Source organism: Narcine bancroftii, chromosome 5, assembly GCF_036971445.1.
Source record: "Narcine bancroftii isolate sNarBan1 chromosome 5, sNarBan1.hap1, whole genome shotgun sequence".
NCBI lineage: Eukaryota > Metazoa > Chordata > Chondrichthyes > Torpediniformes > Narcinidae > Narcine > Narcine bancroftii.
This window is the reverse complement of record NC_091473.1, coordinates 254,633,281-254,658,450: the sequence shown is the minus strand read 5'-3', so window position 1 is coordinate 254,658,450 and position 25,170 is coordinate 254,633,281. Positions and strand designations below refer to the sequence as shown.

The window sequence follows — 25,170 nt, the reverse complement described above, 5'->3', positions numbered from 1 at the left end:
GAAGGGTTCAAGCTTTGTGCTGTATAAAGGACACTGTTTGACCGGCTGGGTTTTCCAGCATTGTGTTTTTACTTCAACCACGGTGTTTTACTCCTACACTCTCCAGTAAATAGTTTACTAGAAATCCCCATCCACAATCATACAGGAGAATTAGAAGAGAAAATTACCATCAAATACAAATATTAACAAGTACCTCACTTTCAGGCAACACCATTTCAACTTCAACAGTGAATTTTTCTTCTGAAAGTTGTTCCCCTTGCTGGCAATCGAGTTTGATGAAGTTCCTGCACACCTCATGAGCAGTATAATTGCAATCTGTTGAGGGAGAGGAATAAATTAATAGACACAGTGTCAAAATACATGAAAAGCTGCTCTAAAATGTCAATTCTGTGTACATGAAATGAATTATGGTTGGCTTAGAAAGTGTGCATGTTTTTCAACATTTATGGAGTACAGAAATTGTTAGATTAAAAACAACCTCCAGTTTTATTATTCAGGACAAAATACCTCAACATGGAAATAAAGATGTGGAGATATTTCAGGATAATTTAAATTTGCAGAAACCTTCAAATAGTTACAATTTTGAATATTCCAAATAAAAATTATCCATATTTTCTGTATGACTCCTGAAGAAGTGTTCAGGCTTGAAATGTCAATTGCCATTTTGCTTTCTAAGAATGCTGTGTCACGTGCGGAGTTTCTCTAGCACTTTTGTGTACTGTACTTTCTATCACCCATTTGTTTGTCAAGACAAAGATAAGATTCTGTAAAACTCACTGCATAAATGTCAACCTTCAAATTAAAGGCTCAATTACTACCATAAAATCTAATGCATCAATAAGTTTAGGAAAGAAGAAATAGAGCGGAATAGAATCATAGAACGCTACAGCACAGAAAACAGGCCATTTGGCCCTTCTGTTCAGCTAGCCCCAATAACCTGCTCCCAATCCATAACCCTCCAGACCTCTCCAATCCACGTATCTATCCAATTTATTCTTAAAACTCAAGATCAAGTCCACACCCACCACATCAGATGGCAGCTCATTCCACACTCCCACCATTTTGAGTGAAGCTCCCTCTAGTGTTCCCCCGAAACCTTTCCCTTTTCACCCTAAAGCCAAGTCCTCTTGTATTTCTCTCTCCTAAAATCAGTGGAAAGAGCCGACTCGCATTTACTCTGTCTATACCCCTCATCATTTTGTAAACTTCCATCAAATCTTCCCGCATTCTTCTCCAATCCAAGGAATAAAGTCCTAACCTGTTTAATCTTTCTCTGTAACTCGACTCCTGAAGACCTGGCAACATCCTCGTAAATCTTCTCTGCTCTCTTTCAATCTTACTGATATCCTTCTTGTAGTTCGGTGACCAGAACTGCACACAATCTCCAAATTTAGCCTCACCAATTTTACTTCAACAAAACATCCCAACTCCTAGACTAAGTATTTTGATTTATAAAGGCCAAGATGTTAAAAGCCTTCTTTACAACCCTGTCCACCTGCGACGCCACCTTCAGGGAACAATGTTATCATCCAGATCATATATATACATATATACATCTATATATATATATCTATATATATCTATATATATATATATAGATATATATATGTACATATAGACAACAATGATCCCAACACCTATCCCTGAGGCACACCACTCATCACAGGCTTCCAGTCTGAGAAGCAACCATCCACTACCACTCTGTTTTCTTCCAAACAGCCAATTTCAAATCCAGTTTACAACAACTAGTGTCTTAACCTTCTGAACTGACCTTCCATGTGGGACCTTGTCCACAGCCTTTCCTTCATCTAACTTCTGGTAACTTCCTCAAAAAAAATTCTACAAGATTTGTTAAACACAACCTACCTCCTCCTCAATCTCCATATGTTTCATGCCACTTCTATTGGTTTCCCTTCCATCCATATGCACTAGCCCAGTTTCCTGAGTAAATACTGATGCAAAATAACTTGAATATCTCCCCAATTTTGTGAGGCTCCACGCATAGTAACTTTGTAGTTTCCATCTAAGAAATTAAATAGAATGGGTTATAGTTTTTGAAGAGCTAATAGTTTTAGAAAAATATACCTATTGGAGAAATTAATGAGTTAGATTGGGCTTAATCCAATTTACAGCTTTATGGATATAATTGACCACACAAAAGCGTGAGATCATGGCCATCCAGTGAATCATGAGCAGAGATCAGGCCTCAGGCAGTGAGAGTAGACTGTCTCTGAAATGGCCTGATGGGACATTTAACAACTTGTATTACTTAAAAAAAAATTCTGATGATCAGGATATTTAGAATCAGTTGAAATGGAGTTAAATAATTTGAAAAATAAATGTATTAAAAAATACATTTAACTAATGTAAATTAATTAAACATTAATCTTATTTAAAATGAAAGGAAAACTCATACTTTGCATACCTTTTATTCAAGTTAAGTGATTGGGGCCCCACATGAAACAACACTGGACTAACACTGGGAGGCCTGATAGAAAATGCACCCAGCTTCCTCAGCTCAAGATATCTCCTCCGTAATCTCCATCAGTAACAGAATACCATCAGGCTGCATTCTTAGCCCCCTGCTCTACCCACTTTAAACCTACGACTTCGTGGCTTGGTATGACAACAACACCATCTACAAATCTGCTGACAATACTACATTAATGGGATGTAATAAAGGGGATATAAGTCAGCATACAGGAGGAAAATAGAAAACTTGGTTCAATGGTGCACTAACAACAACCTCGCATTCAATGTCATTAACACGAAGGAACTGATTGTGGACTTCAGGGAAGGAAAACCAAATGTTTTACAATCTTGGGATAAAAGGTGGAGAGGGTGAGCAGATTTTAAAAAAATCAAGGGAGTCATTATCTCTGAGGACCTTTTCTGAACCAACACACTCATGTCATCATGAAGAAAGGTCGCCAGCACCTCGACTTCCTCAGGAGTTTGCGGAAAGCAAGGCAAACATCTACAGATGTGTGGTGGAAAGTGTGCTGACCGGCTGCATCATGGTCTGGTATGGAGGCCCCAATTCCTCTGAATGGAAAGCCCTGCAAAAGGTAGTATACTCATGACAGACAAAACCCTCTCCATCACTGAGAAAATCTACTCTGAACGCTGCCGTCGAAGAGCAGCAGCAATCATCAAGGATCCACACCACCCAGAACACGCATTGTTCTCACTGCTGCCATCAGGAAAGAGGTATAGGTGCCATAAGACTCATATTACCAGGTTTAGGAACAGTTGCTACCCCGCCACCATCAGACTCCTCAACAACAAATTCAATATATAGCACAGTCAGTTTCTTTACTTTTCTTTCTTGTATACGTTTCTCTTTTGACTATGTATCTGGAGTCGTTTTTCTGCACTATCGATAAGTAAAATTCTGCCCATTCCACAGGAAAAAGAATCTCAGGGTTGTATGTGATGTCACGTATATCCTCTGGCAAGAAATCTGAACTTTGAACATGTGCTGCAACCTGGAAAATGCTGGGTACAGTTGCAGAACAGGAGGACAAATGTGTTAGCATATGCCCCCAAGGTATTCCATATTCTTGTACAACAATGTGCGGAATGGAAGCCAGCTTGTAGGTGTTTCTATTCAAGAACTGAAGATGCTTGTTTCTGCTCTAGTCTGTGGTTTCTGAGGTGATGGGCAGTAGTTTTTTGTAGGTGGTGCTCAGTAGGCAGGCAGGTGTACTGTTTGTATTGAAGTGCACGTCCTCTCATTTATACTGGCGCACAATTTCAAATACTCCCACTGCCCCCCTGAATTACCCCAAGCAGTATAGGTCAGCGATTCCCAGAAGTCAGCAGGGATGTGTGATTTTATCACCAAAGTTCTGGATCCTTTCCTCCATATACCTGGTAATCTCTTGTCTTGGTAGAGCTGAGAATAGGGCGCCTGTTAGTTGCCTATCAGAGTCAACCAAAAGTAATTAGTACCTCTGTGTTGGGTATATTGGACTGGGGGAGGATATTAACATTGGTCACATCAAGTTAGTGCATTTGGAAAATCTTGGGAAGACAATGTTGGTAATATCACTCAAGTATTTTGAAGTATCCACCATAGGTGTTATACCCTAAATTATACCCAGTGATAATAAATACTGGGAATTGCTATCAGAACAAGGGTGTGAAGAAGGTAAACAAGATTAAATTATTACTCAAAATAAACAGGTTTCTCTTTGGCATTCCCTCATCTCCTGTGATTCTTTTCATAATCCACCAGAGGACGCACTTGGGTGCCTATGGGGCATCTCTCTGTGTCCCACAAAGGGAAAGCTCAGCAAAAGTGAGAACTGAAACTCTCATTTCCCATCTCGTGGTATAACGATTCCCACTCATTTTCATGATAGACATGAAATGTCTATTAAAACTCTTTGGAGATTATAAGAATCACAGTGTGAACTATTATAGCTTTTGCTTTTTGATGTTTTAATTAGCACTTAAAACTGCAAGGTGTCATGTTCCTTTGTGTGTTCGAGCAATTTTAAATATCATCCTGTTGAGAGCAAGTGGCCCATCCAATTTTAACTCTTTTGAAAAACAAAGGGATGCATTTATTAGTACTTTAAATGCCCTTGGGATATACCTATGCATTTCAAAAACCAACAAATTATTCTTATTACTTGGACAACATATTTTGAAACCATTTCTAAAAGTTTCCAGTTTTAAAAGGAATGTAAAGCAGCTAATACTTGGATACAGAATGACAACCTTGGCTCAACAAATGCATCTTGCTGAACTGTAACCACTCTTCCACTAGGTTTCCTACAACGCTGCCAGAGTGAACGCTGCCAGAGTGAACGCTGCCAGAGTGAACGCTGCCAGAGTGAAGGCTGCCAGAGTGAAGGCTGCCAGAGTGAAGGCTGCCAGAGTGAAGGCTGCCAGAGTGAAGGCTGCCAGAGTGAAGGCTGCCAGAGTGAACGCTGCCAGAGTGAACGCTGCCAGAGTGAACGCTGCCAGAGTGAACGCTGCCAGAGTTGTGTCCATTTTCAGTCGATTAAACTCAAACTCTAAAACCCAGTGTAAGATAGAGGTGGGATGAAAGGAGTACTGCATTTTTGCAATAAATATCTACAGGGAATGCTGCCATCAGAGAGCAGCAGCGATCAGCAAAGACCCTCACCACCCAGCACTCACTTGGTTTTCACTGCTGCCATCAGGAAAGAGGTATCGGTACCACAAGACTCACACCACCAGGATCAAAAACAGTTGCTACCCCTCCTCAGTCAGACTCCTCAACAACAAACTCAGAGACTCATTTAAGAAATCTTACTTGTGCACTTTATTAATTTTCTTTTGTTCTCTCTGTATTGTAGTTTGTTTACATTCGTTATCTGTTTACATTTATGCTGTGTAGTTTCTTTTTTGTTCTACCAATTCGTGGTAATTCTGCTGCACCCACAGGAAAAGGAATCTCAGGGATGTATGTGATGTCATGTACGTGCTCTGACAGTAAATCTGAATCATCTTGCCTCTTTCATCCCAGTTTCCTTTTGATCAGGACCCCTTTTTCTCATAAATTTGAAGCATAAATCACTTCAACTTGGGAATAATGCCAATTCTGTCAGATGACAATCAAATAACTTTAAATTGAAATGTTTCAGCTGCTGTACTTCAGTATTAAAAGTTTTTCAGCAGTTTAAAGCAGTTCAATGTGAACAATGAGCCCTGGCAATACTGCAATTTTATCCCATTGAAAACGAGTGCTCTAGTTCAGTCATTCTCAATGGGGGACAGGGCATATTTTAAGGGGGGGGGAGAGAGAGGGGGCATGGACTGAAATCATAAATATTTTTATGTTTTTCTAAAAAAAATATAATCAGTAGGAGAGATATAAAGAAGAAACCAATTAAACTTGACAACTTCACAGGGAAGGGGCCCATAAATTTTGAACAGAATCCGAAGGGGGTCTTAGCCAAAAGAAGGTCAAGTATGGCTGCTCTAATTGTTTGGGTGTACCACATACAGTTTAAGGTGGCAACATCAGCTAATATGCCACAATAATATTTGCATTGATGTTCAGGCAGCAAGCAATACACACCCATGTCAGTTTGATGTATCCCCATTTGAAAAGCTGGGAAATTCCCCTTGCTCGTGGATTGATGGGCTGGGAAATTTCCTTTGCTCAATAACAAATGATCCATTTTGGGGCTTTTTTTTTTTTTCGGTCATGGAGAAGTCACCTTGTTTAAATTTAACTGGAGAATAGTGTACAAAGTTGGAAATGAGTTATCACAATTTAATTTTGTTCATTTAGGTTCTTTTCCCTAAAACGTACAAAGAATATATTGAAACATGTCGAGTTTGTGATTTGGTGGAGTGCAAGGTGTTTTATTTATTTGGTGACAATTATTTTTGTTGTTATTAATAACTCCATTTCAAGAAGCAGGTACAAGGAAATAGGAAAGAAAAGGATTATGACTAGACAGTAACCAAGATTTTCAGAAAACAATGAGTGCACATTTCATCTCACTTCACGGTGAGATGTGGGGAAAAGACAGGGCATGTTGCTGAGTCAGCTTTTATTTTCATTTTCTGCTCAGATGAGTTTCTCTTAAGTACAGCATGGAGATGAAGCATACATCAATGGCTGACCATTGACGGCTCTACCATTGAAGTAGTCAAGAGTATCAGGTCCTTGGATTACACTTGGCAGAGAATTTCACCTGATCCCTTAACACCAGCTCCATAGCCATGAAACCCTCTACGTTCTGCGAAGGCTGAGGAAAGTTCATCTCCTGCCCTCCATCCTCACTGCATTCTACAGAGAATGTATTGAGAGCATCTTGTGCAACTGCATCACCACCTGGTTTGGAAGCAGTACCACCCCAGACCGCAAGACCCTGCAGAGGATCGTGAAGTCAGTGGAAAAGATCACTGGGAGGGGTCTCTTCCTACCATGAAGGACATTTATAATACTCGACGCAGGCAAAAGACAAAAAACATTGTGAGGGACTCCTCATACCCTCATGTAAACTGTCCTCTTTTCTGCCATCTGATAGGAGGTACCATAGCACTCGAGCCCTTATGTCCAGATTCGATAACAGTTTTCACCCCCACCCCAAGTCATCAGACACCCGAATTCCCAGAAGAGGTGTGGATGGGGTACTGTGGACTTCTACTGTATACGTTTAAATATTTTAATATTTTAATGTGTTTAACTTCTATTCTAATTTGTATTTATGTAAATATGCTTCATGGTCCTGGAGAAACACCAACTCTTCTTTACTGTGCAAGCATGGTATGAACGATAAATAAAGGTGACTTGACTTGATAATGTAAATGCTGCTTTCCACTGGTATACGAGTTGAAATTAAACAACTTTGGTATACCAGCAAAGAATGAGATTTGATTGATATTGGGCTTCAGGCTTCAATATAACTATGCCAATAAGATGTACACACACTGAATACACAGGCTGATATGGACCAGGTTATTCCCAAAGCCTCATTCAGGCTGCATTTAGAGAAGTACAATTTCAGGAGGGATTTTACAAATGTTGTACTCAAAGGATACTGACTTTGTTTTCTGCAGGTCTCCTGGTTGTCTCAACTTTTGCCTTCAGTCTTTATCAACATTGCAACGTCATCTTTCTGGTATGGAATGTGGGCATGCACTTTTGCCATAACATTGGATGGTAATCTCAACATTGACCAACATTAGTTGATTCTGCATCAACAAATCGCTAGAACATGCAGTTCTGGTCCCAAGTGGAAACCAGAGGTAAAATCTGGCATTATTGTACAAACCATTTTTATTATTTTCCAAAACACCATCAATGGCTGTGATGCTTCATTACCCGATGACCTGAACACCTTTTATGCTTGCTTTGAGAAGGAGAACCAAACTGTGCCAACTAGAATCCCTGCAAAGGCTAAGGACCCTGTGATATCGGTTTCTGAGGCCAAAGTCAGAGCATCATTCAAGAGTGTGAATCCTCACAAGGTGTCAGGCCCTGATGGTGTATTTGGCAAGGTGCTGAAAATCTGTGCCAACCAACTAGCCAGAGTGTTTACATACATTTTCAATATATCACTGCTGGAGTTGGAGGTTCCCACCTGCTTCAAAAGGGCATCAACATCCAAGTGCCCAAGGACAGAGTCAGCTACCTCAACAACCAACATCTGTGATGAAATGCTTTGAGAAGCTGGTCATGGCCAGAATTAACAATTACCTATTCAATTCACCCATCATAACAATTGCTCTACAACAGATGCAATATCACTGGCTCTCCACTCAGCTCTGGATCACCTCAAAAACAGCAACTCATACATACAGCTTCTCCTCATCAACTGCAGTTCGGCCTTCAACACGATTATTCTCTCAGTGCTGGTCAACAAGTTCCAAACCCTGGAGCCTCTGTACCCCTCTCGACAAATGGATCCTCGATTTTTCCATCCAAAGACTTAGTCAGTATGAATTGGAAACATCTCCTCCTCAATGGCCATCAATACTGGTGCACCCCATGGATGCTCTACTCATTGTACACCCATGACTGTATGGTCAGGCACAATCCCAATGCTAACTCCAAATTTGCCAATGACACTACGGTTGTCGGCAGAATCATAAACAACAATGAGGAAGGGTCCAGGAGGGAGCAAGATCAGCTCATTGGATGTTGTCACAATGACCTTGCACTCGGCTACCATCGTAAAAAGGTACAGAAACTTGAGACGAACACTCACTGCCATGAGGACAGCTTCTTTCCCTCTGCCACCAGATTTCTGAATGAGCAATGGACTGCAGACACTGCCTTGCTCTGATTTTTCTGGATTAATTGAGTTATTTTGACAGATGATTGATATAAATGTTTGCAGAGTGATGCTACCACAGTTCAACAAATATTGTGGCATGTTCTCGACAATAAATTCGGATTCTGAAGTAGTTCACATTCCTCCTTGGCTATATTCAAAATACATCCTTCAAGTAATCAACATGTTGCTTTTTAAAAGTATTTATCTTTGTTAGCTATCTGGAAATTCCATTTACATTGCATCTGCTAAGCTTATTAGATTTGGTATTTAAAACTGGAGTTGCTCCAGAGACCAGTTTATCCTGGCCACAAATTTCCAGATTTTAGAGTGTCTCATCTACTTGCATCAGTTCTATTGGGATATTTTTAAATCTGGGCCAGAACTTCTGTGAATAAATGTGATTGATTTTCCAGAATATTCAAGTCCTAGAAGGAAGGATTTAAATTCCATTTGATTCCAAATTTCCACCACGTAATAAGGAATTAAAACATGAAAGTCTGCAGGCACCGTGGTTGAAGTAAAAAACAACACTGGAGAAACTCAGCAGATCAAACAGCAAAGATAAAGATGCATAAGCAATGTTTCGGGATTTACCCTTTATCATGGAATGAGCAAAATGCGCCCGATACATTTTTCTCATATCTTGAAGGAGTCAAGCATTAAACATTGGTTATGTATCTTTAACTTTGCTGTTTGACCTGCTGAGTTTCTCCAGCATTGTAGTTTGACTTCCACCACGGTCCGGGGTAATTCCTATTACAGCCATTCACAAAGATAGTTCCGACATCGTCTCATATCATTCACTTATACTTTAGACAGCCATCTAAAACCAGATTTAGATTTTAATTCCCTTTTAGAAAACTCTAAACTTTTGTATGTGAATAACCATGACCTGTTTAACATGGAAAAGTGCAATTTGGTTCTTTACACACAAAGCAAAGTTTCATTTATTCAATCACGTGGCATGCAACAGTCCTGAAATTAATTGTGGGCTTAAAATTTAACTCCAGTTTAGGCAGACTCAACCACCAAAAATGGTATTTTCAGAAATGAACCAAGTAAGTGAAGCAATGTAAACTGGTTAAATTAGTGGGCTACAAATCTAGATGTAGGGTCACTTCAAAATAAGATTACTTCCAGCCAGTAATATCGAAGATGTGTAAAGTTTGTTTTTCCCAGAATTATAAAGGTCAAAAGAGGCGAGGGTTGACATTGGACTACTGGAAAACGACGCTGGGGAGATAGCAATAGGAACAAAGAAATGTTGGACAAACAATGTATTTTGCTTCAGTTTTCACAGTAGAAGATGCCAGCAGTGTGACAAACATTCAAGAGTATCAAGGAGCAGAAGTGGGTGTAGTCACTATTAAGGAGGTTCTGGGGAGATGGACTAAATCCCAGTATTCTTCAGACGATATCTGAAGAGATTGTATTTGCCTTGGCAGTGATCTTTATGGAAACACTGGACTCTGGAAGGTTCCAGAGGACTGTAAAGTGATAAATGTTTAAAAAGGGAGGGAAGCAAAAGACAGGAAATTATAGGCCAGTTAGCCTAACTACATTGGTTGGAAAGATGCTAGAATCCATTATCAAGGATGAGATTTCAGGGTACTTGGAGGCAAAAGTTACCATGGTTTCCTTAATGGGAAATCTTACCTGACAAACCTGTTGGGAGTTCTTTGAGAAAGTAAAAGCAAAGAAAGACAAAGGAGAGCCAGCAGGTGCTGTTTACTTAGATTTTCAGAAGGCCTTTGCCAAGGTGCCACATGAGACTGCCAGGTAAGATAAGAGCCCATTGTAGAAAGATATTGGCATGGATAGAATATTGGCCGACTGGTAGGAGGAGCCAGAGAGCAGGGATAATAGGCACCTTTTCTGGTCAGCTGGCAATGACCAGTGATGCTTCACAGGACACAATGCTGAGACTGCTTCTTTTATATGTACTGTTTTGGATGACGGAATAAATGACTTTGTGGCCAAGTTTGCAGATGAAACAAAGATAGGAGGAGGAGCAGGTAGTGTTGAGGAAACACCAAGTCTGCAGAAGGACTTAGACAGATTAGGAGATTGGGCAAGGAAATGGCAAATGGAATATAATATAGAGAAGTGTATGATCATGCACTTTGGTGGAAGGAATAAAGGTGAAGATTATTTTGTAGACAGGCAACAAATTTAGAAGTCAGAGACACAGAGAGACTTGGTGTCCTTGTGCAAGATTCCCTGAAGATTAAATTGCAGGTAGAATCAGTGTTCAGGAAGGCAACTGCAATGCTAGCATTCCTTTTGAGGGGGATTGCATATAAAAGGGATGCAGTATGGAGGCACGAGTCAGACTGCTCGTGAGCAGTTTTGTTTTCCTTATTTCAGAAAGGATGTGTTGGCATTAGACAGGGTCCAGAGGAGGTTTATGAGAATGATCCCTGGAATGAAAGGGTTATCAAGGATGTGTTGGCATTAGACAGGGTCCAGAGGAGGTTTATGAGAATGATCCCTGGAATGAAAGGGTTATCAAGGATGTGTTGGCATTAGACAGGGTCCAGAGGAGGTTTATGAGAATGATCCCTGGAATGAAAGGGTTATCAAGGATGTGTTGGCATTAGACAGGGTCCAGAGGAGGTTCACGAGAATGATCCCTGGAATATGAGGAGCAAAACACTGAAGTCTGGAGATGCTGTGAATGAAGTAAAAACACAATGCTGGAGAAACTGAGCAGATCAAATGAGGAGCATTTGATGGCTCTGGGACTGTACTTGCTGGAGTTTAGAAAAATGAGGGAGGGATCTCATTGAAACTTATCAAATACTGAAAGGCCTGGATAAAGTGGACATGGAGAAAATGTTTCCTGCAGTGGGGGAATCTGGGACTAAACGGAAATAACACTCCAATTTATTTTGTTCTGGGAACTGAGATACAGAAAAACAGACATTTTTCTTTAAATCATAAAGGAAATCTGTCAATTGAAATTTCATCACAAAAAGAAATTAGATAAAGCAGAAGTAGTTCATGGAATTTTTAGCCTTTGGGTTTTAGCTAAGTTCTCAATTTATAGAAGTACATATTTAACTTTGCCTGGGATTTTCCACAACAGAAGAGTTCTGCATGTCATTTCCCCACTACTTTGTGTTCTGGGGCAGGTTCTTATGAACTTTATAGTTGTACTTTCTAAGCTTCCAGCTGTTTATTCCACACTGGACTGTATGAACTCCTACTATGAGATTGAAAGAAGTCCAGTTGGTTGCAGAGTCTTGATCAAAATTTTGGAAAACCTTTTCGTCTGAGTTTTCAATATGGAATATCATCTTTGGACCAACATTGCAAATTTTTCCTAATTTTTTAAAAACTTTGTCTTGGTTTAAGATACAAAATATTGTACCAAAATTAAGTATCCATGTGTAATATCAGTAACATAATTTCATCAGTGCAATCGCTTCTTTTTTCAGAAAGGTTTTCAGTCTTTGCTGTACCTTATGTCCATCAAACTTTAAGACCCAGCAGAACCAATCTGTAGGACTAACTGAAAATTTTTCAACCAATGTCACCTCCACTCCTACCAAGACATGCCAACCTTTGAAACTTAGGCCACTTGCAATGCCTCAAAACCCTAGAAAGATATCACATTTTAATTTCCTTCAAATCCACTGGGTGGATAGGTATATCAGCATGCCCTCTTCAACCAAACTCTCGCAATCAGGCTGTAATAGTACTGTCAGTTGCAATGGGTAACCACATTGTTCACATTCCCAACACCAGACTCCTGAGACAGACACACAAATCTCTGTCACTACAAGAGTTTATAAGCAAACAGAGGAAAATATTCAGGATGTAAATCTTCTTGAAAAGTGTATTTAACTCAAAGAACTATAAAAGTCAAGGGTTAAAATAAGTTTAAAATACAAGTAATAAAATTGCAAAGTATCTTAAATGTTACTGAGTAATAATTAAAAGGAAGATCATTAGGTTTTTCCCATTAAGCAAGGCCTTGGTGAGCCCAGAGCTGGAGATTTCCTAACCAAAGAAAGAGTGTACAGTTCTTGACAGCGGGAAGACAATCAGAGTGATGCCTGTGAATGTAGGATCGTCCAACGTAGAAAAATTGGGTTGATTTGGTCTTCATTCTCTGGAATTTAGAAGAATGAGAGTAGATCTCCTTGAAGTCCACACAGCTTTGACAAGGCAAGATAGTGCATGTGGGTGGATTGTTTTGCCTGGCTAAGGACGGGAGTGATGGCAGGGCCCCGCCGCATCCAACCAACCCGCGCCAGGGCCCCGCCGCATCCAACCAACCCGTGCCAGGGCCCCGCCGCATCCAACCAACCCGTGCCAGGGCCCCGCCGCATCCAACCAACCCGCGCCAGGGCCCCGCCGCATCCAACCAACCCGCGCCAGGGCCGCGCCAGGGCCCCGCCGCATCCAACCAACCCGCGCCAGGGCCGCCCCAGGGCCCCGCCGCATCCAACCAACCCGCGCCAGGGCCCGGCCAGGGCCCCGCCATGGCACCGCCAGGGCCCCGCCGCATCCAACCAACCCCCGCCAGGGCCCCGCCGCATCCAACCAACCCGCGCCAGGGCCGCGCCAGGGCCCCGGCGCATCCAACCAACCCGCGCCAGGGCCGCGCCAGGGCCCCGGCGCATCCAACCAACCCGCGCCAGGGCCGCGCCAGGGCCGCGCCAGGGCCGCGCCAGGGCCGCGCCAGGGCCCCGTCGCATCCAACCAACCCGCGCCAGGGCCGCGCCAGGGCCCCGCCGCATCCAACCAACCCGCGCCAGGGCCCCGCCGCATCCAACCAACCCGCGCCAGGGCCGCGCCGCATCGAACCAACCCGCGCCAGGGCCGCGCCAGGGCGCCGCCGCATCCAACCAACCCGCGCCAGGGCCGCGCCAGGGTGCCGCCGCATCCAACCAACCCGCGCCAGGGCCGCGCCAGGGCGCCGCCGCATCCAACCAACCCGCGCCAGGGCCGCGCCAGGGCCGCGCCAGGGCCCCGCCGCATCCAACCAACCCGCGCCAGGGCCGCGCCAGGGCCGCGCCAGGGCCCCGCCGCATCCAACCAACCCGCGCCAGGGCCGCGCCAGGGCCGCGCCAGGGCCCCGCCGCATCCAACCAACCCGCGCCAGGGCCGCGCCAGGGCCCCGCCGCATCCAACCAACCCGCGCCAGGGCCGCGCCAGGGCCCCGCCGCATCCAACCAACCCGCGCCAGGGCCGCGCCAGGGCCCCGCCGCATCCAACCAACCCGCGCCAGGGCCGCGCCAGGGCCCCGCCGCATCCAACCAACCCGCGCCAGGGCCGCGCCAGGGCCCCGCCGCATCCAACCAACCCGCGCCAGGGCCGCGCCAGGGCCCCGCCGCATCCAACCAACTCGCGCCAGGGCCGCGCCAGGGCCCCGCCGCATCCAACCAACCCGCGCCAGGGCCGCGCCAGGGCCCCGCCGCATCCAACCAACCCGCGCCAGGGCCGCGCCAGGGCCCCGCCGCATCCAACCAACCCGCGCCAGGGCCGCGCCAGGGCCCCGCCGCATCCAACCAACCCGCGCCAGGGCCGCGCCAGGGCCCCGCCGCATCCAACCAACCCGCGCCAGGGCCGCGCCAGGGCCGCGCCAGGGCCCCGCCGCATCCAACCAACCCGCGCCAGGGCCGCGCCTGGGCCGCGCCAGGGCCCCGCCGCATCCAACCAACCCGCGCCAGGGCCGCGCCAGGGCCGCGCCAGGGCCCCGCCGCATCCAACCAACCCGCGCCAGGGCCGCGCCAGGGCCGCGCCAGGGCCCCGCCGCATCCAACCAACCCGCGCCAGGGCCGCGCCAGGGCCGCGCCAGGGCCCCGCCGCATCCAACCAACCCGCGCCAGGGCCGCGCCAGGGCCGCGCCAGGGCCCCGCCGCATCCAACCAACCCGCGCCAGGGCCGCGCCAGGGCCGCGCCAGGGCCCCGCCGCATCCAACCAACCCGCGCCAGGGCCGCGCCAGGGCCCCGCCGCATCCAACCAACCCGCGCCAGGGACGCGCCAGGGCCCCGCCGCATCCAACCAACCCGCGCCAGGGCCGCGCCAGGGCCCCGCCGCATCCAACCAACCCGCGCCAGGGCCGCGCCAGGGCCCCGCCGCATCCAACCAACCCGCGCCAGGGCCGCGCCAGGGCCCCGCCGCATCCAACCAACCCGCGCCAGGGCCGCGCCAGGGCCCCGCCGCATCCAACCAACCCGCGCCAGGGCCGCGCCAGGGCCCCGCCGCATCCAACCAACCCGCGCCAGGGCCGCGCCAGGGCCCCGCCGCATCCAACCAACCCGCGCCAGGGCCGCGCCAGGGCCCCGCCGCATCCAACCAACCCGCGCCAGGGCCGCGCCAGGGCCCCGCCGCATCCAACCAACCCGCGCCAGGGCCGCGCCAGGGCCCCGCCGCATCCAACCAACCCGCGCCAGGGCCGCGCCAGGGCCCCGCCGCATCCAACCAACCCGCGCCAGGGCCGCGCCAGGGCCCCGCCGCATCCAACCAACCCGCGCCAGGGCCGCGCCAGGGCCGCGCCAGGGCCCCGCCGCATCCAACCAACCCGCGCCAGGGCCGCGCCAGGGCCGCGCCAGGGCCCCGCCGCATCCAACCAACCCGCGCCAGGGCCGCGCCAGGGCCGCGCCAGGGCCCCGCCGCATCCAACCAACCCGCGCCAGGGCCGCGCCAGGGCCGCGCCAGGGCCCCGCCGCATCCAACCAACCCGCGCCAGGGCCGCGCCAGGGCCGCGCCAGGGCCCCGCCGCATCCAACCAACCCGCGCCAGGGCCGCGCCAGGGCCGCGCCAGGGCCCCGCCGCATCCAACCAACCCGCGCCAGGGCCGCGCCAGGGCCGCGCCAGGGCCCCGCCGCATCCAACCAACCCGCGCCAGGGCCGCGCCAGGGCCGCGCCAGGGCCCCGCCGCATCCAACCAACCCGCGCCAGGGCCGCGCCAGGGCCGCGCCAGGGCCCCGCCGCATCCAACCAACCCGCGCCAGGGCCGCGCCAGGGCCGCGCCAGGGCCGCGCCAGGGCCGCGCCAGGGCCGCGCCAGGGCCCCGCCGCATCCAACCAACCCGCGCCAGGGCCGCGCCAGGGCCGCGCCAGGGCCCCGCCGCATCCAACCAACCCGCGCCAGGGCCGCGCCAGGGCCGCGCCAGGGCCCCGCCGCATCCAACCAACCCGCGCCAGGGCCGCGCCAGGGCCGCGCCAGGGCCGCGCCAGGGCCGCGCCAGGGCCGCGCCAGGGCCGCGCCAGGGCCGCGCCAGGGCCGCGCCAGGGCCGCGCCAGGGCCGCGCCAGGGCCGCGCCAGGGCCGCGCCAGGGCCGCGCCAGGGCCGCGCCAGGGCCGCGCCAGGGCCGCGCCAGGGCCGCGCCAGGGCCGCGCCAGGGCCGCGCCAGGGCCGCGCCAGGGCCGCGCCAGGGCCGCGCCAGGGCCGCGCCAGGGCCGCGCCAGGGCCGCGCCAGGGCCGCGCCAGGGCCGCGCCAGGGCCGCGCCAGGGCCGCGCCAGGGCCGCGCCAGGGCCGCGCCAGGGCCGCGCCAGGGCCGCGCCAGGGCCGCGCCAGGGCCGCGCCAGGGCCGCGCCAGGGCCGCGCCAGGGCCGCGCCAGGGCCGCGCCAGGGCCGCGCCAGGGCCGCGCCAGGGCCGCGCCAGGGCCCCGCCGCATCCAGCCAGGGCCGCGCCAGGGCCGCGCCAGGGCCGCGCCAGGGCCGCGCCAGGGCCGCGCCAGGGCCGCGCCAGGGCCGCGCCAGGGCCGCGCCAGGGCCGCGCCAGGGCCGCGCCAGGGCCGCGCCAGGGCCGCGCCAGGGCCGCGCCAGGGCCGCGCCAGGGCCGCGCCAGGGCCGCGCCAGGGCCGCGCCAGGGCCGCGCCAGGGCCGCGCCAGGGCCGCGCCAGGGCCGCGCCAGGGCCGCGCCAGGGCCGCGCCAGGGCCGCGCCAGGGCCGCGCCAGGGCCGCGCCAGGGCCGCGCCAGGGCCGCGCCAGGGCCGCGCCAGGGCCGCGCCAGGGCCGCGCCAGGGCCGCGCCAGGGCCGCGCCAGGGCCGCGCCAGGGCCGCGCCAGGGCCGCGCCAGGGCCGCGCCAGGGCCGCGCCAGGGCCGCGCCAGGGCCGCGCCAGGGCCGCGCCAGGGCCGCGCCAGGGCCGCGCCAGGGCCGCGCCAGGGCCGCGCCAGGGCCGCGCCAGGGCCGCGCCAGGGCCGCGCCAGGGCCGCGCCAGGGCCGCGCCAGGGCCGCGCCAGGGCCGCGCCAGGGCCGCGCCAGGGCCGCGCCAGGGCCGCGCCAGGGCCGCGCCAGGGCCGCGCCAGGGCCGCGCCAGGGCCGCGCCAGGGCCGCGCCAGGGCCGCGCCAGGGCCGCGCCAGGGCCGCGCCAGGGCCGCGCCAGGGCCGCGCCAGGGCCGCGCCAGGGCCGCGCCAGGGCCGCGCCAGGGCCGCGCCAGGGCCGCGCCAGGGCCGCGCCAGGGCCGCGCCAGGGCCGCGCCAGGGCCGCGCCAGGGCCGCGCCAGGGCCGCGCCAGGGCCGCGCCAGGGCCGCGCCAGGGCCGCGCCAGGGCCGCGCCAGGGCCGCGCCAGGGCCGCGCCAGGGCCGCGCCAGGGCCCCGCCGCATCCAACCAACCCGCGCCAGGGCCGCGCCAGGGCCGCGCCAGGGCCGCGCCAGGGCCGCGCCAGGGCCGCGCCAGGGCCGCGCCAGGGCCGCGCCAGGGCCGCGCCAGGGCCGCGCCAGGGCCCCGCCGCATCCAACCAACCCGCGCCAGGGCCGCGCCAGGGCCGCGCCAGGGCCGCGCCAGGGCCGCGCCAGGGCCCCGCCGCATCCAACCAACCCGCGCCAGGGCCGCGCCAGGGCCGCGCCAGGGCCCCGCCGCATCCAACCAACCCGCGCCAGGGCCGCGCCAGGGCCGCGCCAGGGCCCCGCCGCATCCAACCAACCCGCGCCAGGGCCGCGCCAGGGCCCCGCCGCATCCAACCAACCCGCGCCAGGGCCGCGCCAGGGCCCCGCCGCATCCAACCAACCCGCGCCAGGGCCGCGCCAGGGCCGCGCCAGGGCCCCGCCGCATCCAACCAACCCGCGCCAGGGCCGCGCCAGGGCCGCGCCAGGGCCCCGCCGCATCCAACCAACCCGCGCCAGGGCCGCGCCAGGGCCGCGCCAGGGCCCCGCCGCATCCAACCAACCCGCGCCAGGGCCGCGCCAGGGCCGCGCCAGGGCCCCGCCGCATCCAACCAACCCGCGCCAGGGCCGCGCCAGGGCCGCGCCAGGGCCCCGCCGCATCCAACCAACCCGCGCCAGGGCCGCGCCAGGGCCGCGCCAGGGCCCCGCCGCATCCAACCAACCCGCGCCAGGGCCGCGCCAGGGCCGCGCCAGGGCCCCGCCGCATCCAACCAACCCGCGCCAGGGCCGCGCCAGGGCCGCGCCAGGGCCGCGCCAGGGCCCCGCCGCATCCAACCAACCCGCGCCAGGGCCGCGCCAGGGCCCCGCCAGGGCCGCGCCAGGGCCCCGCCGCATCCAACCAACCCGCGCCAGGGCCGCGCCAGGGCCGCGCCAGGGCCCCGCCGCATCCAACCAACCCGCGCCAGGGCCGCGCCAGGGCCGCGCCAGGGCCGCGCCAGGGCCCCGCCGCATCCAACCAACCCGCGCCAGGGCCGCGCCAGGGCCCCGCCAGGGCCGCGCCAGGGCCCCGCCGCATCCAACCAACCCGCGCCAGGGCCGCGCCAGGGCCGCGCCAGGGCCGCGCCAGGGCCCCGCCGCATCCAACCAACCCGCGCCAGGGCCGCGCCAGGGCCGCGCCAGGGCCCCGCCGCATCCAACCAACCCGCGCCAGGGCCGCGCCAGGGCCGCGCCAGGGCCCCGCCGCATCCAACCAACCCGCGCCAGGGCCCCGCCGCATCCAACCAACCCGCGCCAGGGCCCCGCCGCATCCAACCAACCCGCGCCAGGGCCCCGCCGCATCCAACCAACCCGCGCCAGGGCCCCGCCGCATCCAACCAACCCGCGCCAGGGCCCCGCCGCATCCAACCAACCCGCGCCAGGGCCCCGCCGCATCCAACCAACCCGCGCCAGGGCCCCGCCGCATCCAACCAACCCGCGCCAGGGCCCCGCCGCATCCAACCAACCCGCGCCAGGGCCCCGCCGCATCCAACCAACCCGCGCCAGGGCCCCGCCGCATCCAACCAACCCGCGCCAGGGCCCCGCCGCATCCAACCAACCCGCGCCAGGGCCCCGCCGCATCCAACCAACCCGCGCCAGGGCCCCGCCGCATCCAACCAACCCGCGCCAGGGCCCCGCCGCATCCAACCAACCCGCGCCAGGGCCCCGCCGCATCCAACCAACCCGCGCCAGGGCCCCGCCGCATCCAACCAACCCGCGCCAGGGCCCCGCCGCATCCAACCAACCCGCGCCAGGGCCCCGCCGCATCCAACCAACCCGCGCCAGGGCCCCGCCGCATCCAACCAACCCGCGCCAGGGCCCCGCCGCATCCAACCAACCCGCGCCAGGGCCCCGCCGCATCCAACCAACCCGCGCCAGGGCCCCGCCGCATCCAACCAACCCGCGCCAGGGCCCCGCCGCATCCAACCAACCCGCGCCAGGGCCCCGCCGCATCCAACCAACCCGCGCCAGGGCCCCGCCGCATCCAACCAACCCGCGCCAGGGCCCCGCCGCATCCAACCAACCCGCGGCAGGGCCCCGCCGCATCCAACCAACCCGCGGCAGGGCCCCGCCGCATCCAACCAACCCGCGGCAGGGCCCCGCCGCATCCAACCAACCCGCGGCACGGCCACGCCGCATCCAACCAACCCGCGGCACGGCCCCGCCGCATCCAACCAACCCGCGGCACGGCCCCACAACATTCAATCAATAGACTGAATGGCCCCACAACATTCAATAATACCTTCTGTTCAAATATCTTTTATAATGAAAGCCAAAAGGAATTTGCAGAAATTATAAATCCCTCAACAAAAAGGTCAAATATTCTAAAATCTGTGAAGCCTCTACAACTGCATTTTTAAACTCTGTTTGTTTTACTTTATATTTTTATATTCAAAGGATGTTTCAAAATACAAATTTTTCTTTTTTAAATTTTACTTTAAAGTTTTCATCCAGAAGGCAGTCAATTACAAAATTGTAAATGCATACATTAAATATTACCCATACATACAGAATATTGTGTTTAATTTCCTCCCACCCACTCCCTCCTAAAAGAAAAAAATAAAGTAGATATAGAAAATAAAGATTGCTTCAGAAGTACTCTTCACAACACAATATCGTGTGTGCACGTGTGTATAAAAAGAGGGTTTTCTTTTTATATAAATATATAATTAATATTTAACCTATAAATACAGGCCTCCAATTTGCAAAGTAGTCTCATATTAATCTCCAAACATTCATTATCAATTAAATTTAATATAAATTACTTGTTCTATTTATTAATCACATCAACATATTGTTCCTTTATATCTACTCAAACTATCCTCCAATAATTCAAATCTTACTTCTGAGTTACTCCAACTCCTCTCAATATCCAGATAGAGAGAAAAAGAGAAATAATAATGAATTAAACCGTACTATTGATTAATACACAATTGATAATAAATAAACAAGAATTCCCCCGACTGGTGCACTTTTGGATATCCAGCACTACCCCTCTAATGTTCGGAATGCAGCGTCTTCCACCAAAAAGTACACGATTAAAGGCTCCCAGAACCTGACACCCCTGACCTCCCATCTATATATATCTTTTAATGACATATCAATATTAATAATCAAATTACATCAACCAATAAAATAAACTCATCTCATTCTCTCGGTTCATTCATTGGTAATGTCTCCACAAATTCTCCTGCTTGCTTACAATCTGTCAAGAATTTCTTGTTGCCATCAGGTAATGAGATCTTCAATAAAGCTGGGAAATGAAGTATGAACTTGTAACCTTTTTCCCCAATGGGTTTTCTTAACCAGACTGAACTCTTTGTCTGGCAAACAATTATGTACTAATATCTGGGTAGAAGAATATCCTTGATCCATGATATTCAAGTGGGCCCTTTCTTATTCTTCCTCTTTCAGCACCAAGGCTAAAAAATTTTCTTTATCATGATATTTTAAACATTTAACCACTATAGAGTGAGGCTTTTCATCTGGTTGAGGTCGTGGCCTAAGGGCTCTATGTGGCCTTTCAATTTCAATAGGTCTTTCAAATTTATTCACCCGCAGAACTTTAGGTATCCAGCTTTGTAAAAATCAAATTGTATCTTGTTTTTCCTCTCCCTCTTTCAATTCAACAATTTAAATATTATTTCTTCTACTAAAATTTTCAACATTATCAATTTTTCCAAACATTTCTTTCAACCGATCCCACTATAACTTCATTCTCCAATGTTCCCACTTTCTCCTGTACATTTTTAATCTTTGCTTCTACTTTTTTAACTTTATGATTTATTTTACCCACATCTTGGATCTTTTCTATATCAGCCGTCAACTTGATCACACTTGCATTTTACTTCAGACCTCAGATATACTCTTTCCTTAACCAGTCCCATCCTGTGAAGTCTCTTTAGATTCTGTTCCTTGCAAGAAATTCCATTCAGATAAATTTTTCCATCGAAGCTTAGACTCCCTGAAATAGACTGCACGTGCCCGCTGATTTTGGCATGCGCGGTGACACACTTCCTTATTGTCTAACACCATTTTCCCTAGTCTTCGGGAGGGATGCATCAATAAGCATCCCCTCCATCTCCATCTTCCGTCAGGACCTAGTCACTGCTCCAGATCTAGGCACCTTCTGCGATGGAGGCCTCCCTTCAAATTCCTTGGAGACACCATAGACAATCCAACGATGACATTTTTCTTATTTGGATACATCTTAAAAGATAAATATATTATTCTTGCAATGTTTCTTCCTATTTAACTATCATATTCCATTTAAATATTCTTTAATTCCTGTTTTCCCAGGAGGGTTGGGATCCCACATCCTTTGTCTTCCCGATCACATAACTTGCCCCTCAAAATACAATAATCTTAATTTCATCCCTGATACAAGTATCCTGAAGTCTTAATTACTGACCATCTGCCACAGAACCATTTACAATGCTTCATTGATTTAATTAAATCTCAGTCCCCAGTGGTGACAAATTTTGTTGTAGAATTCTATATGGCCTCCTCACTTACAGTATTTGGCAGAGACAACAGTTTACTGCAGATAGCATTTGACTGGTAAAATGATAAATGTATGCAGCTCCCACAGTTACAGCATAATTTCCACTCTTACTTGAAGAACCCTCCCTATGGAAGCCTCAGTGCAACAGCAGGTTGCCAAGATGAGGGAAATGGCGGGGAGGACGGAACACAGTGCACTTTTTTTTTGCTAATGTATCCACCGCATGATCACATAGCCCAGTCACATGGCAGATCACAAGTGAACAGAACTATAAAAAGAGTGATCAAGGGTTAATGATCATATTGTAGCATACAACTAGGAAATGATTTGAACAGAGAGGTAGCAATCTAGATCTAAAATTACTGCCTGAAAAAGCAGTGGAGGCAGAATTAAAAGAAAGTTGGATGCACAATTGATGAGTGGCAACCTAATGACCAAGAGCAAATAGGATCAACCTCAAGTTCATATTGAGTTGGCACAGACATAATGGGTTGAATCCTTTAACACCTTAAATTTCTGTGATCTTCTAAATCTGATGGCACCATTATTGCTGGCACCAGAAAGCCCATAGATGGCTTCCATATGTACATATCTCATTGAATTTTGGACCACTTTCCTAATGTCAGTACCAAGTGCAATTAATTGGCCCCAAACAGTCCTTCCAAGTTAAACAATACTTCACTTGTGAACCCACAGGAGTCATCTACTGGATCCAGTGCTCCAGTTTTAGAGGAGACCTCAGAGGGACTGGATGCAGACTGGAAAGTTGACTCATTGTGTACCTTCGCTCTGTCCACTGCCATAGCAGGGATCTCCCAGTGGCAACCCAACTCAAATCCCCACGTTTGTCCATGGTTTCATGCATTGCCAGACTGAGACAACCCACAAATTGGAGGAACAACATCTCAAATACTGTCAGCACCCTCCAACCAGATGGAATTAACATCAACTTCTCTGGTTTCTGTTAGCTCCCTTTCCCTCCTCCAACTTTTCCCTTCAATTCTCCCTCTGTCTCCTTTCCTCTAGCTCTGCCTTCAAAAAGCCACCTCACTCAATCAATTCTCACCTTTTCTCTCCTGTCGTCCTATCCATGTCCAATTATCGCCTTTTGCCTGTGCTCCTCCCCCAGATTTTTTTTATTCAGGCACCTGCCGGCATTTTGTTCATACCTCAAAGGGCTCAGGTCCAAAATATTGGTCATATATCTTTACCTCCTGGGGATGCTACAGGACTGGCTGAGGTCCTCCAGCATTTCTGTGATTTTACTACAATCACAGGATCTGCAGACTTTCATGTTTCATGCCAATCAATTCACTCTTAACTGAAAAACTCTAGTATATTGTGTATAATTGTGAAAAGATTTGGTATGCCAATGTATAGTTATGGCCCCAAAGACATGCAAATAGATAGATTTGTCCACACACTCATTTTACATGTTAGGAGTCGAAGGAGGTATGTCATTATAATATAGCAGATTAAATTATTAATGTGTCATGTTTCAGAGTGGTTGAATAAAGGCCACAATTCCTTAAAAACTACTTCTGCTCCTAGATTATATACTGCCGTTTTCCCTCCTCTACATTTATCTGTTTCCTCTATTAACTTTGTGAAATATATCTGTTCATTTTACATCCTATGCTGTGGTCCCTTCAGGTTAGGTCAAATGAGCCAGAAGACATACAAAACAATTTGACATCAACCAAAGCCTCAAAGCGCTCTCATTCTATCACTAACATAAGGAACTATTTATGCAAACCATTCAATATGTGCTGTGAACTTGCTCAAAGTTCAGTGATCATAAATCCATTTTCTCAGAACATTTTAATTCTTTTGCAAGATGCAAACATCACTGGAAAAACATTTACTGACAATCTCCAATTGCTCTTGAAAGTATCAACATTATTGATTTAATTCAGCCATTTATCTTCTAATACTTCAAGGTGATCCATCAAATGTTGAAAATATTGTGCATCTTTTTAATTTAATTGCAACATCTATTGAGGCAGAAGTATTCATTTGGCACCTTGCTAAATGCTCAAAAGAAAAGATTACATAAATTGCAAGCCTGTTGAAACTTTCATTTGCAAGCCTTGGGATTTCATTGGGCTTGATAGTTTGAGACCTGGCCAACTTTATTCAAGCTTGCATCAGAAAATAACCAAAGACAAAACAAAATGTGACTGATAAATATTGTAATAACAACTTCTACTTTCCAGGTCAAAAACAATGCATTTGCCAATTTGTCTGGGTTAAACAAACTTGTATTACAAGCCGAACAATGTTGGCAGTTTTCATTAAAAATCAATCTGCTTATCATTCCATTTCTAACTAATTGTTCACTGTCCATTTAATCCTTTGCACCCTAATTTTGCACTTCCCTATCTGATGGACCAGTTCATTAGCAGTATTGAAACTGAATGTTATTCATTTTGGAATGTGTTTTCCTTTAAGTTTAAGTAACTGAAAAACAACGGAGTGAAAACTTAATTTAGACAAATAACTCTTGTATCAATGCCTTTTTTACCCAGAAGTTAGTCATGGAAAATCCCAGCATTTATCAACCATCCTTAACTACACCTGAACTTCTTTCTTTGGCTTGGCTTCGCAGACGAAGATTAATGGAGGGGTAATTTCCACGTCAGCTGCAGGCTCGTTTGTGGCTGACAAGTCCGATGCGGGACAGGCAGACACGGTTGCAGCGGTTGCAAGGGAAAATTGGTGCGTTAGGGTTGGGTTTTTCCTCCTTTGTCTTTTGTCAGTGAGGTGGGCTCTGCGGTCTTCTTCAAAGGAGGTTGCTGCCCGCCGAACTGTGAGGCGCCAAGATGCACGGTTGGAGGCGACATCAGCCCACTGGCGGTGGTCAATGGGGCAGGCACCAAGAGATTTCTTTAGGCAGTCCTTGTACCTCTTCTTTGGTGCACCTCTGTCTCGGTGGCCAGTGGAGAGCTCGCCATAGAACACGATCTTGGGAAGGTGATGGTCCTCCATTCTGGAGACGTGACCTCCCCAGCTGAACTGTAGAGGCAGTTAAACCACGTGCATTAACATATAGGATGAACCAGGTAAAGGCAGCAGATTTTCTTCCTTGAATGACATTAGTGAACTACATAATCTGCTGGTTTCTGAGAAAACCTTGAATTCTCAACTGCCTTGGTGGGTTTTGAACTATGTGTCCGAACTAATGGCCCAGATCATTGGTAGCAGATCCAGTTACATAACCATTTTGCTTATGTACCACAAATATTTATAGACATATTTGAATATTTAAGCACCATTTATTCATAGATAC

The 25,170-nt window shown here is 50.8% G+C and overlaps 1 protein-coding gene across 1 annotated transcript in view; it reads right to left on the bottom strand.

The window, feature by feature from the left end:
* LOC138765238 (ras association domain-containing protein 5-like) overlaps positions 1-25,170 on the bottom strand; it is a 36,562-nt gene that overhangs the window by 2,524 nt on the left and 8,868 nt on the right. Inside the window, exon 2 of the mRNA XM_069942235.1 lies at positions 194-315. Within this exon, the coding sequence (XP_069798336.1) occupies positions 194-315 (122 nt within the window). The remainder of the gene's footprint in view (positions 1-193; positions 316-25,170) is intronic.